Here is a 17,660-nt window from a genome sequence, read left to right as displayed (position 1 = left end):
TATATACCCGCACACACACACACACACACACACACACACACACACACACACACACACATAAAAAAAAACTGTTGCATCACCCCGGTTCCCAAACTCCTGAAGACCCGTTGACTGTGGATATTGTATCACAGACACAGTCCCTTTGACTGCTCAGAGATGTCACTAAACCCACCCAAAGATGTAAACAACCGTGCAAGAGCTGTACCTATTAGATGGAGGGGGTCCGACAGCCAATCAGTTCCAGTCATTCCACCAGGAAGGAGCTACATGACTCGTGTTGCCTGTAGTTCAAACATGCCTATATGATCAATACTACGGTTCGATCATGTCTGCATTGTTACTTTGTGCCAGGAAGGTCTCTCAACAAGGGAAGTGCCCAGGTATCTCGGAGTGAACCAAAGCGATGTTGTTCAGGCATGGAGGAGATACAGAGAGAAAGGAACTGTCAATGACATGTCTTGCTCAGGCCGCCCGTGGACTACTAGTGCAGTGGATGACTGCTACGTACAGATTGTGGCTCAGAGGATCCCTGACAGCAATGCCACCATGTTGAATAATGCTTTTCGTGCAGCCGCAGAATGTTGTGTTACAACTCAAACTGTGTGCAATAGGCTGCATGATGCACAACTTCACTCCCAACATCCATGGCGAGGTCCGTCTTTGCAACCACAACACCATGCAGCACAGTAGAGATGGGCCCAGTAACATACCGAATGGAACACTCAGGTTTGGCATCATGTTCTCTTCACCAGCGAGTGTCGCATATGCCTTCAACCAGAAAATCGTCAGCGACATGTTTGGAGGCAACACGGTCAGACTGACTGCCTTAGACACACTGTCCAGCGAGTGCAGCAAGGTGGAGGTTCCGTGCTGTTTTGGAGTGGCATTATGTGGGGCCGATGTACGCTGTTGGTGGTTATGGAAGGCACCATAATGGCTGTACAATACGTGAATACCATCCACCGACCGATAGTGCAACCATGCCAGCAGCATATACCCAAGGCATTCGTCTTCATGGACAACAATTCGCGTCCCCATCGTGCACATCTAGTGAATGACTTCCTTCAGGATAATGACATCACTCGACTAGAGTGGCCAGCATGTTCTCCAGACATGAACCCTATCGAACATGCCTGGGATAGATTGAGGAGGGCTGTTTATGGGTGACATGACTCATCAAACACTCTGAGGGATCTACGCCGAATCGCCGTTGAGGAATGGGACAATCTAGACTAACAGTGCCTTGATGAACTTGTGTGTAGTATGGCGTGACAAATACAGGCCTCACCAATGCAAGAGGTCGTGCTACTGGATATTAGATGTACCGATGTGTACAGCAGTCTGGACCACCACCTCTGAAGGTCTCACTGTATGGTGGTACAACATGCAATGTGTGTTTTTCATGAGTAATAAAAAGGGCGGAAATGATGTTTATGTTTATCTCTATTCCAATTTTCTGTACAGGTTCCAGAAGTCTCAGAATCAAGGTGATGTAAAATTGTTTTTGATGTGTGTGTGTGTGTGTGTGTGTGTGTGTGTCATTTCTCCATGCTCTTGTTGACTAGTGGTCCCCGTTAATTTCTTAACCAGCAGTTTATTCTTACCTGATGTTGTGAAGAGAATGTAGCAGTCATTGAAAGTGATCTGATTGTGCGATCAATTTTTCAAGCCTTTCTAATTGTGACTGTGTACTTAAGTTTCACAACTTCTTTTCATTTATGTTACATGACTGAAGACAATGTTCAGATGATTTTATTAATATAACTTATTTGCTTCAGGCTATAAATGTTCTTAGTTGCCATTCTGATGTCCAACAAAAAAGAAAAGAGAGAAAATTAAAAGCAGCAGCTTACTAATTCATGATAAAAGAGCATGTTTAATAAAGATAATTTCTAAAGAATATTTTCATTCAGTAATGATTAAGGAACTCATAAATCTTGAATATATGTTTACTTCAGCTGGACAAAATTCAAAATTAAATGTTTATCCACTCTATGAATGGTTGTACATTATACAAAAACATCATTATCAAATATGAAAGCTGGTCATTAAATAATGAACAGTTGTATAGTTATTGGCATTACATAAGAAACATTTACAATATTTGTGCTTTGTGTACAATGTATTTTATCCTATTTTCAGGCGTCATGTCGCATGGTCTCAGCTGTGAGGTGTGTAAATTCAAAGTTCATAAAAGATGTGCAGTCAAGGCCATCAGTAACTGCAAGTGGACCACTCTCTCCAGTGTTGGGAAGGACATTATCGAAGATATGGATGGAGTACGTTACAGCAGTTAATCTCTTACATTTCTTAATGCCATTATTTATAATGTTTAATGCTTTATGATACTAGTGTTTTACTTCTTCTGATAGCACAGAAGTCTTTCCTGATGCTGCTGTGAACTGCTTCCTCCTGTACTTCAGCTCTGAACCTTTTCTTCAACCTTACAGAATCTCACAATGCCACACCAGTGGATGGAAGGAAATCTGCCCGTTTCAGCAAAATGTGCAGTTTGTGAACGAACATGTGGTTCAGTATTAAGGTATGTCATTACATATAATGTGTGCATTTTATCAAGACATTTTGATCTTCAAGGTACACTGGAGATAAAATGAAAGAACTGTACAATAAATAGATTAAAATAGTGAAATTATGATTGAAGAGTTTAAACTGGAGGTTTTTAGAGAGGGGGTAGCTCAATTGTTAATTGTATAAATTACTGGTATTAATATACTGCTGTACTTAAATATATTGTGTTATTAATAGCATGTTACATGAGAATTTCTCTATATTTTCAGATCAGTTTTCATCTGTCTTCTTTCCCACATTTCCATAATTCGTGTGTACTAGATCCAGTCACACTTTTCTTAGATATCTGCTCAGATATTGTCTGTGGCTGTTTACTTCGCAATAGGATATTCCTATCCTATCAAGCTACAAAATCTCCTCTGTCCTCAGCCAAATGACCGATTAGATTTCTGAGGACAAAGAAACATATGGACAGAGTTTATTCATCTGAAAGTAACTTTTCTCCACCTGTGTAGAGTAACAGATGTTATACCATTGACTGGTTAACATTCAGAATGATCTAGCACATGCTCTCAGAGCTTGTGAGTCTCCTGTGCAGAGCTAGAGCTGTGATATCAAATGTATTGCATGTGTGGCACCATGAAAAAAGAATTCTGTAAATTCAGAAAATTGCAAAGCATTGCTCCTATATGTTATCAGCTGTAGAGCATCTGGTATAGGGTAAATACAAGCAGTATGCCATTGATGGTGTGGTCTTCAGTCCAAAGACTGGTTCGAAGTCTGCCAGTAAGAATTTAAAGGTGTCAGGAAGAGAGGTTTCTTTGTCAGCAGTAGGAAAAATTAAGTGATACAACAAGGTGATGCTGGCATTTTCTCTTTATGATTTCTAGGGCATGTTTGACTATTCTGGTAGGACAACTAAATGATATACTGAGTATGTTTAATTATTCATAATCTTCAATAAACACCTCTAAAATTGGTAAAACTGTCTTTTCATTGCTTTCAGGGTATAAAAATGTCCCTTTTTCTGCAACCACACTTTTTGCACTGTGTGCTTACAAGACACTGTCAGGAAGAGAACTGTGTTCTTTGAACACTTCCTTAGGATGGATAAGGGAAGGTTAACACATCAGATAATAAGGTTTCTTGTAAAAAAGAGAATTGTATTTTCCATGAATGCACAGACAGCATTGGAAATGTTCAAATGTCTTCCAAGCCGGATATCCTGACTTTTGGTACCTCTTCTGATACAAGTGATGAATTGGTAGAGCATTGCCCCCCGCCTTGCCATATGTGAAGTGCACTTCTGGCAGCTCCTAATTTAAGTGCATGTGAAACACCAAGCACTATACTCAATGTTGCCTCAAAATTAACTGTGTGATGTCATGGTAGTTACCTGCAAGCAGAAGAATGTTCCCTTCAATATCACTATTTTGTAGGCTCTAACTTGGAAACCAAGGATTTCTGAACATATGATGTAATGAACTTTTACTGTTGTCTAATATGAGGAACACATACTGTACCTAAAATTATGCACTATGTTTTTGGGACATCCTTTATAACTGATCCACTTGATTATGCAAGACACAGGACTCATATTCAGGGGGAATGAGAGTCAAATCCATGGCCTGCACCCTCATTTAGGTTTCCCTCTGGTTTCCTCAATCATGCCAGGTGAATGCTGAGAAGTTTCCTCCAATGATACATTCCCAGTTCACTTCCCCATCCTTAACTGTCTGACCTCGTGCTCCACATCTGATCACCTCAATATTGACAGGATGTTAAGCTTTTATAAAGTTCCTTCCTTCCTGAATTATCTAGAATAAATAGCAAAGATCTTTACTGATGCAATATGATTTGTGATATGAAATTTGTGTTCATTAGCATTTACTATTTATCAATAGCATGTGATACATTTTTATGAGAATATTTTATGCCAAACTAGCATAACAAATTCAGATCACTGTCTAAGAACAGTATTTTGTAATTTTTTTATTTGAAACTTTTTTGTTCTTATTTGTTGGGTGCAATAGCTCCATATTTATGAATGAATATGTTGCTTTAGGATTTATGTTAAATGTAAATAGTTTCTGAAGGTACTAGGCAGAAAATGATATTACATAAATTGAAACAGGTGTGTCACAGGTCTTGCATCCACATTACACCTACAATTCATCAACAAATAGTCTGAGTCACAGACTACATGAAGATTCTTAATGATGCAGACTTAGTATTCAGGATAACAGACATAGGGTTGCTTATCTTAACATTAGGCCCATAATAATACTAAATTAACAGATGTTTAAGAGTATATGCAGTGGTTTATCTTCAACTGAAGTTCATTTATAGTTGGTGAAAGAAGGCCATGTCCCAGCAACAAAAATGTGAATGTAATGTCACGTGCTGGAAATATTATGGCTAGTAATTCAGAGGATATAAAAGAGTTTATTCTTATTCAGCACAGGGTAAAATAATAACTGCAAATGCTACAGAAATGTTCTGGACTGACTGGATGAACAAATGCATCATGATTGAAAGGAAAAAAAATATTTCATTCGTACCCCCGAAAACTTGTTGGCACAGGAGAAAGTGAGGGATTTGGAGTGTGAATTATTGGACACTCCCTTTTCACCATATTTAGCAGATGGTTTGATGCCCTGTGCATGCTGCTCTATCCTGTGCAAGCTTCTTGATCTCGGAATAACTACTGCAACTTTCATCCTTCTGAATCTGCTTACTGTATTCAAGCATTAGCCTTTCTCTACAGTTTTAACCCCCCCCCCCCCCCCCCCACGCACACACACACTTCCTTTCATTACAAAATTGACAACTCCTTGATGCCTTAGGGTCTTCTATCAAGCAATCCCATCTTTTCATCAAGTTGTGCCATAAATTTCTTCTTCCCTGATTTGATCCAGTACATCCTCATTTGTTATTCAGTCTACGCATCTAATCTTCAGCATTCTTCTACAGCACCACATTCTCTTTTTGGCCGATCTGCTTATTGTTCACTTTTCACTGTCATACAAAGCTACACCCCAGATAAATACCTTCAGTAAAGACTTCCTAACTCATAAATTTACGGTATATTAAATGTTAACAAATTCCTCTTTTTCAGACATTTTATATCCTTTCTACTTAGCTCACAATCAGGTATTTCACTGCCCTTTTAGTGTCTCGTCTCCTAATCAAATTCGCTCAGCATCACCTAATGTAATTTGACTACATTCCATACCATTTTTTTTTTTTACATTTGTTGATGTTTATCTTATAATCTATTTTTAAGACACTGTTCCATTCAAATGCTCTTGTGAAGGAATTAGTATCATCAACAAAACTCAAAGTTTTTATTTTTCTCCCTGCATTTTAATTCCCTCACCAAGTTTCTCCTTTGTTTCCTTAACAGATAGCTCTGTGTACAGACTGAATAACATTAGGGGTAGGCTAGAACTTTGGTTCACTTCATTCTCACCTACAGCCTCCCTTTCATGATCCTTGACTCTTATTACTGCAGTCTGGTTTCTGTACAAGTTGTAAATATCCTTTTGCTCCTGATAGTTTATCACTGCTGCCTGCAGAATGTCAAAGAGTATATTCCAGTTATCATTGTCGATAGATGTTTCTGAATCTGCAGATACTATATATGTAGGTGTCTTTCATCATTCCGTTTTCTAAGACAAGTCGAAGTGTTCCTACCTTGCATATTCCTTGCATATTGCTACATTTTTCTGAAACCCAAACTGACCGTTTCCAAGTTTGGCTTCTACTAGTTTTCAGTAAATAATTTGTGTCAGTTTTTTTGCCACCATGGCTTATTAAACAGAACGCTCAGTAGTGTTCAACCTGTCAACACCTGTCTTCACTGGAATATGAATTACTACACTCTTCCTGAAGCTTGAGGCTATTCCAGCTCTCTCATATATCTTGCAAAGCAGGTGGGATAGTTTTATCATGGCTGGTTCTCCAAAAGATCTCAATAACTCTGCCAGAATGCCGTCTATTCCATGGGGCTTAGATCTTTCACTGCTCTGTTAGATTTTTCTCCCAGTATCAAATTTCCCATCTCATATTGACCTACTTCCTCTTCTCATAAAATAACATTATTGTCCAGTATGTTTCCCTTATAAAGACCCTCCACATATTCCTTCCAGCCTTCAGTCTTATCTTTGTTGCTTAATACTTGATTTGCCATCTGAGCTCTTGATATGTATGCAGTTGTGTCTCTTTTCTCCAAATTTCTCTTTAATTTCCTTGTATGTGACAGCCATTTTTTGTGTTATTTATGTGTGTTTCAATACCTCTGCATTTGTGTTCTAGCCACTCCTGTTTTCCATTATGTGCATTTTGTCAACCTATTTGTTGTTGTTGTTGTTGTCTTCAGTCCTGAGACTTGTTTGATGCAGCTCTCCATGCTACTCTATCCTGTGCAAGCTTCTTCATTTCCCAGTACCTACTGCAGTCTACATCCTTCTGAATCTGCTTAGTGTATTCATCTCTTGGTCTCCCTCTACGATTTTTACCCTCCTCGCTGCCCTCCAGTACTAAATTGCTGATCCCATGATGCCTCAGAACATGTCCTATCAACCGATCCCTTCTTCTAATCAAGTTGTGCCACAAACTTCTCTTCTCCCCAATTCTATTCAATACCTCCTCATTAGTTATGTGATCTACCCATCTAATCTTCAGCATTCTTCTGTAGCACCACATTTTGAAAGCTTCTATTCTCTTCTTGTCTAAACTATTTATCGGCCATGTTTGACTTCCATACATGGCTACACTCCACACAAATACTTTCAGAAATGACTTCCTGACACTTAAATCAATATCCGATGTTAACAAGTTTCTCTTCTTCAGAAACGCTTTCCTTGCCATTGCCAGTCTACATTTTATATCCTCTCTACTTCGACCATCATCAATTATTTTGCTCCCCAAATAGCAAAACTCCTTTACTACTTTAAGTGTCTCATTTCCTAATCTAATTCCTTCAGCATCACCCGATTTAATTCGACTACATTCTATTATCCTTGTTTTGCTTTTGTTGATGTTCATCTTATACCCTCCTTTCAAGACACTGTCCATTCCGTTCAACTGCTCTTCCAAGTCCTTTGCTGTCTCTGACAAAATTACAATGTCATCGGCAAACCTCAAAGTTTTTATTTCTTCTCCATGGATTTTAATACCTACTCCACATTTTTCTTTTGTTTCCTTTACTGCTTGCTCAATATACGGATTGAATAGCATCGGAGAGAGGCTACAACCCTGTCTCACTCCCTTCCCAACCACTGCTTCCCTTTCATGTCCCTCGACTCTTATAACTACCATCTGGTTTCTGCACAAATTGCAAATAGCCTTTCGCTCCCTGTATTTTACCCCTGCCACCTTCAGAATTTGAAAGAGAGTATTCCAGTTGAAACGTCCCCTTAGAACAATTATACATGACTGTCCTTAAACTGACACACAATATTTTTAGCGCAACGCAATCTGACTTTCAAAACTCCCTACTAAAGAATGGCCCTGACAAACATTAAACTATACCTTTCACAAATCACTTACCTCACAAAAATCTTCGCTGCTCAAGCTACTGCAATACAGCGAGCGCCACTACTGCCAGCTAAATAAAAGATTCAAACTACTGAAGGCACTAACTACTGATAGGGGTAGTTAGCAAATGAAAGATATTAATAGAGAGCAAACAATGTATTTACCTTAATATCATCACAAATCATAATATATATATATCAGTTCATGACAAACTGCAAACCTCCGCCATCTCTCTCCCCACATCCACCACTGCTGGCGGCTCACCTCCAACTGCGCAACGCTACGCGCTGTTCACAGCCAGCTGCCGCTGCCCAACACTACAATGGCAGACAACAATGCAAACTAGCCACAGACTGCACACAGCACAGCCAGTGATTTTCATATTGAGCGCTACGTAACGTTGCCAATAAGAAAACGTAAACAGCCTACTTACATAGAGAAAACATAAACAGCCTACTTACATAGAGAAAACATAAACAGCCTACTTACATAGCCCCCATGCTCCCCACAAAAATTTTTACAAATGGTGTTGGGCACTGGCCAATACAGATTTGACAAAAATTTTTCACAATTACAGTAACAAAGATATAAAATGCACACACTTATTAATATTATGTTGGTCAAAAGCTCAAATTTTCTCACAGTCCATAAAGACAGTCCTGATCGTACATAACAGGAGAATAGCAGTGTTTTTCTCAAAGTCTGAGCAGTAGAAGAAAATGCACACGGAAGTAGTAGGAGAATAGCAGTGTTTTTCTCAAAGTCTGAGCAGTAGAAGAAAATGCACACGGAAGTAGTAGGAGAATAGCAGTGTTTTTCTCAAAGTCTGAGCAGTAGAAGAAAATGCACACGGAAGTAGTGGATTTCCATGCAGTCTTGAAGAAGTAGTGTTGTCCTTCCAACGGAAAGACAGTGCTGACTCGACATGCAGACAGGTAATGGGCCACAACAGAGTAAACCCACAGCAGAGTCAGTCGACGTTTTGAAGAGTATTGGTAGGTAGGTCATCACAGAGCAGACCCACCGTAGTCCTGGTAGAGATTACGATATTGGTGGGCCACCAGAGGTGCAGACCCACTGCAGTCCTTGTAGAAATAATGGTATTGATGGATCATCAAAGATGTCGACCCACTGTAGTCCTTGAAGAGATGGCCAGCAGCCATCTGTTGTGACTGTGCAGGTGCACAATCACCATTGAAGAGTCTTGCGGATAATATAGCAAGTCCATAAACCACCACTTGTGCACTCACAAAGTTTTTGAAATTGTCCTTAGAACCAGCAATGCTGTTATCCAGTCCCTTGCTGAGTTATTAACACACGTGCAAACACTAACAGTCCCTACTTCTCACATATTGTCCACATACTATGACCAACAGAAACGTGTGCAGTGAAATGTAACTAACAAGTTAATAATGTCATGAACTGGTGACAATTACAATTTTATAACATAAGAATACAATTACAAAGGTACAAAATACATCATTAAAAACATAATAATACAGATAACATTTGTAGTACAGGCTTTACAAAAGAATAGAAATAAACATATACATGAGTGTTACAAAAATAGTGACATAAGTACATACATAAAATAATGAGAATAGTTTTCGAAACATTAATTTCACACATGAACATTGAAACAGAACAGAATTGTAAACAACTTTACAAAGAAAATAACATATTATTAATGCAACTTATATTTGAGGATAACAGTATTCCTCCTCATAGTGAATATAGCTTAGTATTAGAAGAGAAAAAAATTCTATGAAACAGTACACAGGGACAGGAAGAAAACAAATACTCAAGGGTACACAAACTCATAGTGGGATAACACCAATAGGAAAGGACAGGGTTCGTTTTCAGTGTAACATTTGGTACTGCAGTCCAACCCAAAACTTCATATATCTTTCCTCTTATTTCATCCTTTGTTTCCACCAAAAAAAATTCCATCCAAGCATGCTTTCTGTATTTATATGTTCACACATTTCTTACCTCAACATTTATCTCCAAGAAAATCCTACCTAAACCTGTTTTCTCAATGCATTTCTTCCAATTCATCGCAACTCATTCTCTTAGAGGCTACCCCCTCTTAAGCTAACTTAAATCTACTGAGCTCAGATGCTAAACTAAGGGACGAGGCAATGCAGCATCACATAACAAATCAACACAAACAGCAATGCAAAAAAATGCAAATTGGCAAAGCTAGCAGCATAAATGAGCAAAAGTCAAATTCAATAACACTATGCCTGGCAAACAGCAGCAACTTATACCTAAACATGACATAGCGCAAGCAGAAAAAATATTACACTAAACAACAATGCAGATAAGGGAAATGTATATTCACATCTTAATGTCTATGTAATTAAAGTGGTGCACCACAAGAAGTTATTCTACCAAAAAGTTACCAATTACTTGAAAAGAAAATTATGAATGCAGTTACTAGTTCCTTCTTATTGTTCTTTCCTTTCCAAGTGCTCCTTTTTTAAAGAATGTGGATCATAAAATAATTATTTAATAGATCTGTTGACAGAAAGTGTTCACATTAGCAAATGCATTTCATTTTATAAAAGCAATGCTGCAACACAGCTGAAAAACAGGTATCAAATGAAATAAGCAGTTACGCAAACCAAAGCATAAAAATATCATTCAATAGTCATGTGGCATTTCGTAAGTCAGTAGCTCTCAATTCTCGTAGAAAGACACTTGTCATTATCAGGTTTGCAGATGTAAGAATATTTCCAAGGATAATGGCCTCCCCTTTTTTTTTTTTTTTGTGCTACCTGTGCCGCTGAAAAGGGCTCGCAATAATGGCTTTTTCTCCAGGCGTCTGACACAGCTGGGTGCCCGCGACGCATTACGTGCAGGTGGTCACTTAACTTTCGTACGGAAATATTTACGACAGGAGATTCTGCTACCGTGGTAGTCTCATATAAAAATATTTCACAGGTCAAGAATTAGCGTTGCAAATCTGTAGAAACAAAACCCTATAAATATAAGTGTCCAAAAAAAATATTCGTCAGCATTGTGATACAGTCACACATTTCATAACTCTTAAAGTACGTTTCTTGGTTTCCAACATCCTTTTCATAAATCAGAGTCCCTAACCCCTACTCCTTATTCCTTACCTTATTACACATATACATATTCATATTCATCAACACGTCTTCAATATTTCATCATAATAGCTACATAGCATAATCAGATTCCTCATATAGCATCAGCTTATTTATCATAAACATACCTCAACAGCATAGTACACATCGTCGTCGTAATAATAACATCATAACACTTCAGTCAAATCTTAAAATCGTCGTAACTTCCTCCAATAATTTCAAAACGTAAAAAAAATTCTCTGCTCATTTCAATAGTGTCATCTACCTCAAACGTACTTTAAAATCATGATCCCATACCAAATATCTCAAAGCTCTCATAGTATCACAATGAATCCGAAAAAATATGAACAGTTTACAAAGTACAGACAAAATACAGTTTCATAAGTGTGAAGTTATCCAACTGTAATTGCGTAAACATCTGTCACTGACGTAGTAAAAAGAATGTTTGTTTCTCTGTCAAATAATCAGATAGCTGTGTAATTCTGTGTTAGAGAAATATGGTACCGACGTGTAAAGTTGTATAAGCAAATACCATATTAGCTAGGGTTCCTTGTGGTTGCCACACACATGGTACACAAAGTAAGCGTGTACCCCCCTGAGGATAAACGTAATTATACCCTCAGCTGTTACAAATTACAGCAATGGAATGAAATTTATCACGGAAAACTTCCTTTGTAATTAAAAAATCTTTGAAAATAAGTGTTTTAAGTATAAGATTAATCACTCAAATGCGTGTCCTGTAGCGCTAAATGCGCGTCTTGCTGTAAGATAATTCTGTGGAACTGTCGTAGTTATCGTCCTCTGTAAGCAAAGTTCTGCTAAAGTCAATGTACTTACCTCATGATACACAAAAGTGAAATGCTTTACGTATAGATATCTTAGTTATTACGCTTATTGCCGTGATGAGGAAAGTACTGTACAGTAACGTATTGTTATGCCACGAAAAAGGCTGTCTCATTGTTGCTATACCACAAAAGTTACTACTATAACATGTTTTTCTTCCTAGAAGAATTCAGAAAACTGTGCAGATATAAAACAGATACACTGCAAAAGCAACATTGTAAATTGTCACTCATTAGTAGCGTCGTGATAAAAATCGTGTAGCTGTCACATAAACTAACCTCTGTGTCATCTGGTATCTCTCAGAAAGCACTTTAAATTCAGAATGTATTTTCAAGTAAACCAAAATGTTGCATTAAAATCTCATTAGCAGTACTGGTAAATGTTCTAATCGTACAACTAACAAGCAAGAATGTACACACACAATTACACTGTGTCGTCTGTTCGCAATAACAATGCATTCGTAATTTCTGTTTAAATAATTTCTCTTGGTTCTTGGCTGGATATTGAACTTCAAACATTGTTGCATGGTAACAGTTTCTAAAGCATACTAGTAACGTGAAGTGAAACGTTTTATGGCAAAGACAAAGTTAAAAGGCAGATTATCTGTCAATAAATGGTTTTACATGAGAAATGTGGTGTAAACCTTTACTCTTCCTAGTACGCAGAGTTTCAACTTCAACGCAATTATCATGTGGTATACGGCGGTAAAGAATACTGGAATTTTGCTCAAGGTTAGCGTCAATGTTATTTTTTCCTGAGCCAGCGGGCGCACGCGGCTGCCTGCGGTGTGAGTCATTGTCTGTTTCTTTGTTGGTGCGCGCCGTTACTGGGATTAGGAGGCCTAACTTCCACAAATTCGTCTTGCCCAGAGGGCCCAGCTCTGTTTAAAGCTCGCCAGTTCTGATGGAATTCAGGTCTGTCGTTATGTCGGTAGTTGACATAGTTTCTTGTTTGTCGGTCATGTGGTGGAGAATTTCTCCCGGAATCGTAATTGCGTGGTGGACCGTTGCGTCTGAAGTTATTCTGTCTCCCTTGATAATAATTATTTTGGTTCCCATATTGTCTGTTTCTCTGATTGTCTCTGTGATAGTCACTACCGCGGAGAGGTGTTCTTTCCCTGTAATTATTACTACTCTGCCAACGGTTGTCGTACGGGTGGTGTCTGTTTTGGTCACGATTTGCGTTGTAAGAATAGCCTTGTCGTGTAAAGTTATTACTTCTTTCATCGCGGAAATTTGACGGATGTGACCTGTAATTGCTGTGTTCCTGGTTTCGCGTTCCGCGATTGTCAGTGTCAATTTCTAATTCTTGTAACAGTCCCTGAAATGCTTCAATGTCGTCTTTGCAACGCCCTGCCAAAATAATGTGTCGTAAATGTTCAGGTAATTTGATTAAGCAAATGCGGATGAGTTCTGAGGGGCTGTATGGGTTTGACAGGTACTGATTCTTGTGCAACATGTCTTCAAAATATTTCACAAGACTGGAAAATTCAGATTGTTCGAAATGTTTCATCATTATGATGCCATGTTTTACGCGGTCTTGTGTGGCTTGAGACCAATATGCTGAGAGGAAGGCATGGTAAAATTCTCCTTCACTGTGGCAATCGTGAATGACCGATCGCATTCTTACAGCTGGTTCATTCTCCAAGTAGCCACACATAAATTCTAATCTGTGTTCTAACGACCAGTTGGGAGGAAAACAATGAGAGAATTGATGGAGCCATGCTTGTGGATGAATGTCGTTGCCAGAATTCTTAAATGTTTTGAATTTACGTGTAGTAATGAACAGCTTATAGTCAAAATCGTCATGTCGGCGAGTCGCATATCGGTCATTGTTAGGTCGTGTCGGCCGTTCCATCTCAAAATTCGGTGCACATTGCCAATTTCTTTCATTACTTCCGAAATGCCCTGTGTTATTATTTTCCAGCTTTTCCGTGTTTCTAAGTCCCTCTTCCCGTGTTGGAGCGCGAGTGTCCTCTGAAATACGTAATTCTTGTATTACCTGTGTCAGCTGATCTTGTACTTCCCGGATTTCTCTTTGGTGTTGTGTATTAATTTGATTCTGATTTTGTTTGAATTTTCTTATTTGTTCATACTCTTCTGTGTCAGTGAAGGCTACGGGTCTTGTGTCATTCAGATCATCATCTACCTTTGTAGATAAGTTAGTGAATTGATCCGAAAGTTCGGCTACTTTCTCTGATAGTGTACTTATTTCCTCAGCGTGTTTTTCTGAACCAAGTTTCAGAGTATCTACTTTGTCCTTTAAGTTTTCCTGAGCTTTTGCAAGTTGCGTAACCGAATCGGTAGATGCAACTGAGTCAAATTTAGCCCACAAGGTCTCAAGATTTTCATGAACAATGGTTTGCAGCTCTTTTATGGCTGCTTCGTGATTCTGTAATGCATTTTCATGCCGCGAAAAAATAGGTTGAAAATGCTCACAAATTTGTGTTTTTACGTCATTACAGACTTTTTGACATTTCGATTCGATGTTATGTAACTCAGTGGTTAAATCTTCACGTGTTTGTTCAAGTGTAGTGTCTAACTTTTTGAGATTTTGTTCCACTGTGTCTAACTTTTTGAGATTTTGTTCCACTGTGTCTAACTTTTTGAGATTTTGTTCCACTGTGTCTAACTGTTGCTGTGTTTGTCTCTGGTGTTGTTCCATTGTGTCTAACTTTTCAAGCTTTTGTCCCATTTGTTGCATTAATTGCAATAATAATGTATTAGTGTCTGGAATCTGTTTCTCTACGCTTTTCGGCAGTGCATTTGCACCGACAACATTCACATTTTGACAAGCAGAAAATGTGTCTTGACTTATTTGAGAAAACGGTGATGACCCAAAACCTGAATCTACAGTATTTGCGAAATTGTGTCCTGTCATTTCGGATTCCTGAGGCGAGCTGTTGCCGACCGATCGATCGATAATGCTTCCCTCTTCACTAATTGTTTCACTGTCCACGCCATTGTTTGCCGCCCGCTCCATTTCCCTATGCACAATTACCAAATTACTACTTTGAACATCAGTTAATTCATAACTCGGTGGCGCTAACACACTGCTCTCATTTTCACTGTCATTTCTCAGTTTACTTTGGAGCCTAGTATTACGTTTTTCACACGCCATTATTGTCACAGTATTTCACACGACAACACAGAAAAACACAATTTGAAGAGCAAAAATAAGAGAACACATTAACATAACACTGAAAATAATATCTTGTTAATTACAGCTGCGAAATACTTGGTGCAAATCTATATGCATGCCACAACTGTTTTACTGTACAACAATGAAAGGCTACAACTACAAAGGAGATTCTCTCTACAATTACGCGCTAGCAATAAACAAAATCTACACTAAATACACAAACTACAAGAAAAATCAGAAGATTCCAGTGAGGTATCCTAGGCTAAGGGTCGACATATGAAACGTCTCCTTAGAACAATTATACATGACTGTCCTTAAACTGACACACAATATTTTTAGCGCAACGCAATCTGACTTTCAAAACTCCCTACTAAAGAATGGCCCTGACAAACATTAAACTATACCTTTCACAAATCACTTACCTCACAAAAATCTTCGCTGCTCAAGCTACTGCAATACAGCGAGCGCCACTACTGCCAGCTAAATAAAAGATTCAAACTACTGAAGGCACTAACTACTGATAGGGGTAGTTAGCAAATGAAAGATATTAATAGAGAGCAAACAATGTATTTACCTTAATATCATCACAAATCATAATATATATATATCAGTTCATGACAAACTGCAAACCTCCGCCATCTCTCTCCCCACATCCACCACTGCTGGCGGCTCACCTCCAACTGCGCAACGCTACGCGCTGTTCACAGCCAGCTGCCGCTGCCCAACACTACAATGGCAGACAACAATGCAAACTAGCCACAGACTGCACACAGCACAGCCAGTGATTTTCATATTGAGCGCTACGTAACGTTGCCAATAAGAAAACGTAAACAGCCTACTTACATAGAGAAAACATAAACAGCCTACTTACATAGAGAAAACATAAACAGCCTACTTACACAGTCAACAATTTCAAAAGCTTCCTCTAAATCTACAAATACTAGAAATGTAGGTTTGCCTTTCCTTAACCTTTCTTCTAAGATAAGTCGTAGGGTCAGTATTGCCTCATGTGTTCCAACATTTCTATGGAATCCAAACTGATCTTCCCCGAGGTCAGCTTCTACCAGTTTTTCCATTCGTCTGTAAAGAATTCGCATTAGTATTTTGCTGCTGTGACTTATTAAACTGATAGTTCGGTAATTTTCACATCTGTCAACACCTGCTTTCTTTGGGATTGGAATTACTGTATTCTTCTTGAAGTCTGAGGGAATTTCGCCTGTCTCATACATCTTGCTCACCAGATGGTAGAGTTTTGTTAGGCCTGGCTCTCCCAAGGCTGTTAGTAGTTCTAATGGAATGTTGTTTACTCCCGGGGCCTTGTTTCAACTTAGGTCTTTCAGTGCTCTGTCAAACTCTTCACACAGTATCACATCTCCCATTTCATCTTCATCTACATTTTCTTCCGTTTCCATAATATTGTTCTCAAGAACATCGCCCTTGTATAGACCCTCTATATACTCCTTCCACCTTTCTGCTTTCCCTTCTTTGCTTAGAACTGGGTTTCCATCTGAGCTCTTGATATTCATGCAAGTGGTTCTCTTCTCTCCAAAGGTCTCTTTAATTTTCCTTCAGGCAGTATCTATCTTACCCCTCGTTAGATAAGCCTCTACATCATTACATTTATCCTCTAGCCATCCCTGCTTAGCCATTTTGCACTTCCTGTCGATCTCATTTTTGAGACGTTTGTATTCCTTTTTGCCTGCTTCACTTGCTGCATTTTTGTATTTTCTCCTTTCATCAATTAAATTCAGTATCTCTTCTGTTACCCAAGGATTTCTACTAGCCCTCGTCTTTCTACCTACTTGATCCTCTGCTGCCTTCACTACTTCATTCCTCAAAGCTACCCTTTCTTCTTCTACTACTGAGTGAGGTGGCGCAGTGGTTAGCACATTGGACTCGCATTCGGGAGGACGAAGGTTCAATCCCGCATCCGGCCATCCTGATTTAGGTTTTCTGTGATTTCTCTAAATCGCTTCAGGTAAATGCTGGGATGGTTCCCTAGAAAGGGCACGGCCGATTTCCTTCCCCATCCTTCCCTAATCCGAGCTTGTGCTCCGTCTCTAATGACCTCGTTGTCGACGGGGCGTTAAACAGTAATCTCCTCCTCCTCCTCCTCTACCGTATTTCTTTCCCCCATTCCTGTCAACTGTTCCCTTATGCTCTCCCTGAAACTCTGTACAACCTCTGGTTCTTTCAGTTTATCCAGGCCCCATCTCCTTAAATTCCCACCTTTTTGCAGTTTCTTCAGTTTTAATCTACAGTTCATAACCAATAGATTGTGGTCAGAGACCACATCTGCCCCTGGAAATGTCCTACAATTTAAAACCTGGTTCCTAAATCTCTGCCTTTGTATAGATGTGTATGTTCCCTTTTGCCTTCTTCAGTTGTTACATTCTTAAATGTTCTTCTTTTTTCAATTAAATTCTGCTCATCCTTTTTATCCCAGGATTCATACTAGGCCACATCTTTTAACCTACATGATCCTATGCTGTT

At 38.9% G+C, this 17,660-nt stretch overlaps 1 protein-coding gene across 1 annotated transcript in view; it reads left to right on the top strand.

Annotated features, from left to right (window-relative positions):
• The window catches only part of LOC124777768 (diacylglycerol kinase eta), a 583,415-nt gene that overhangs the window by 242,586 nt on the left and 323,169 nt on the right, over positions 1–17,660 (top strand). Inside the window, exons 4-5 of the mRNA XM_047253274.1 lie at positions 2,143–2,279; positions 2,451–2,542. Coding sequence (XP_047109230.1) covers positions 2,143–2,279; positions 2,451–2,542 — 229 coding nt within the window. The remainder of the gene's footprint in view (positions 1–2,142; positions 2,280–2,450; positions 2,543–17,660) is intronic.

This window comes from Schistocerca piceifrons, chromosome 2 (genome assembly GCF_021461385.2).
Source record: "Schistocerca piceifrons isolate TAMUIC-IGC-003096 chromosome 2, iqSchPice1.1, whole genome shotgun sequence".
NCBI lineage: Eukaryota > Metazoa > Arthropoda > Insecta > Orthoptera > Acrididae > Schistocerca > Schistocerca piceifrons.
The sequence above is the reverse complement of the archived record's forward strand: the minus strand, read 5'-3'. Positions and strand labels throughout refer to the sequence as shown.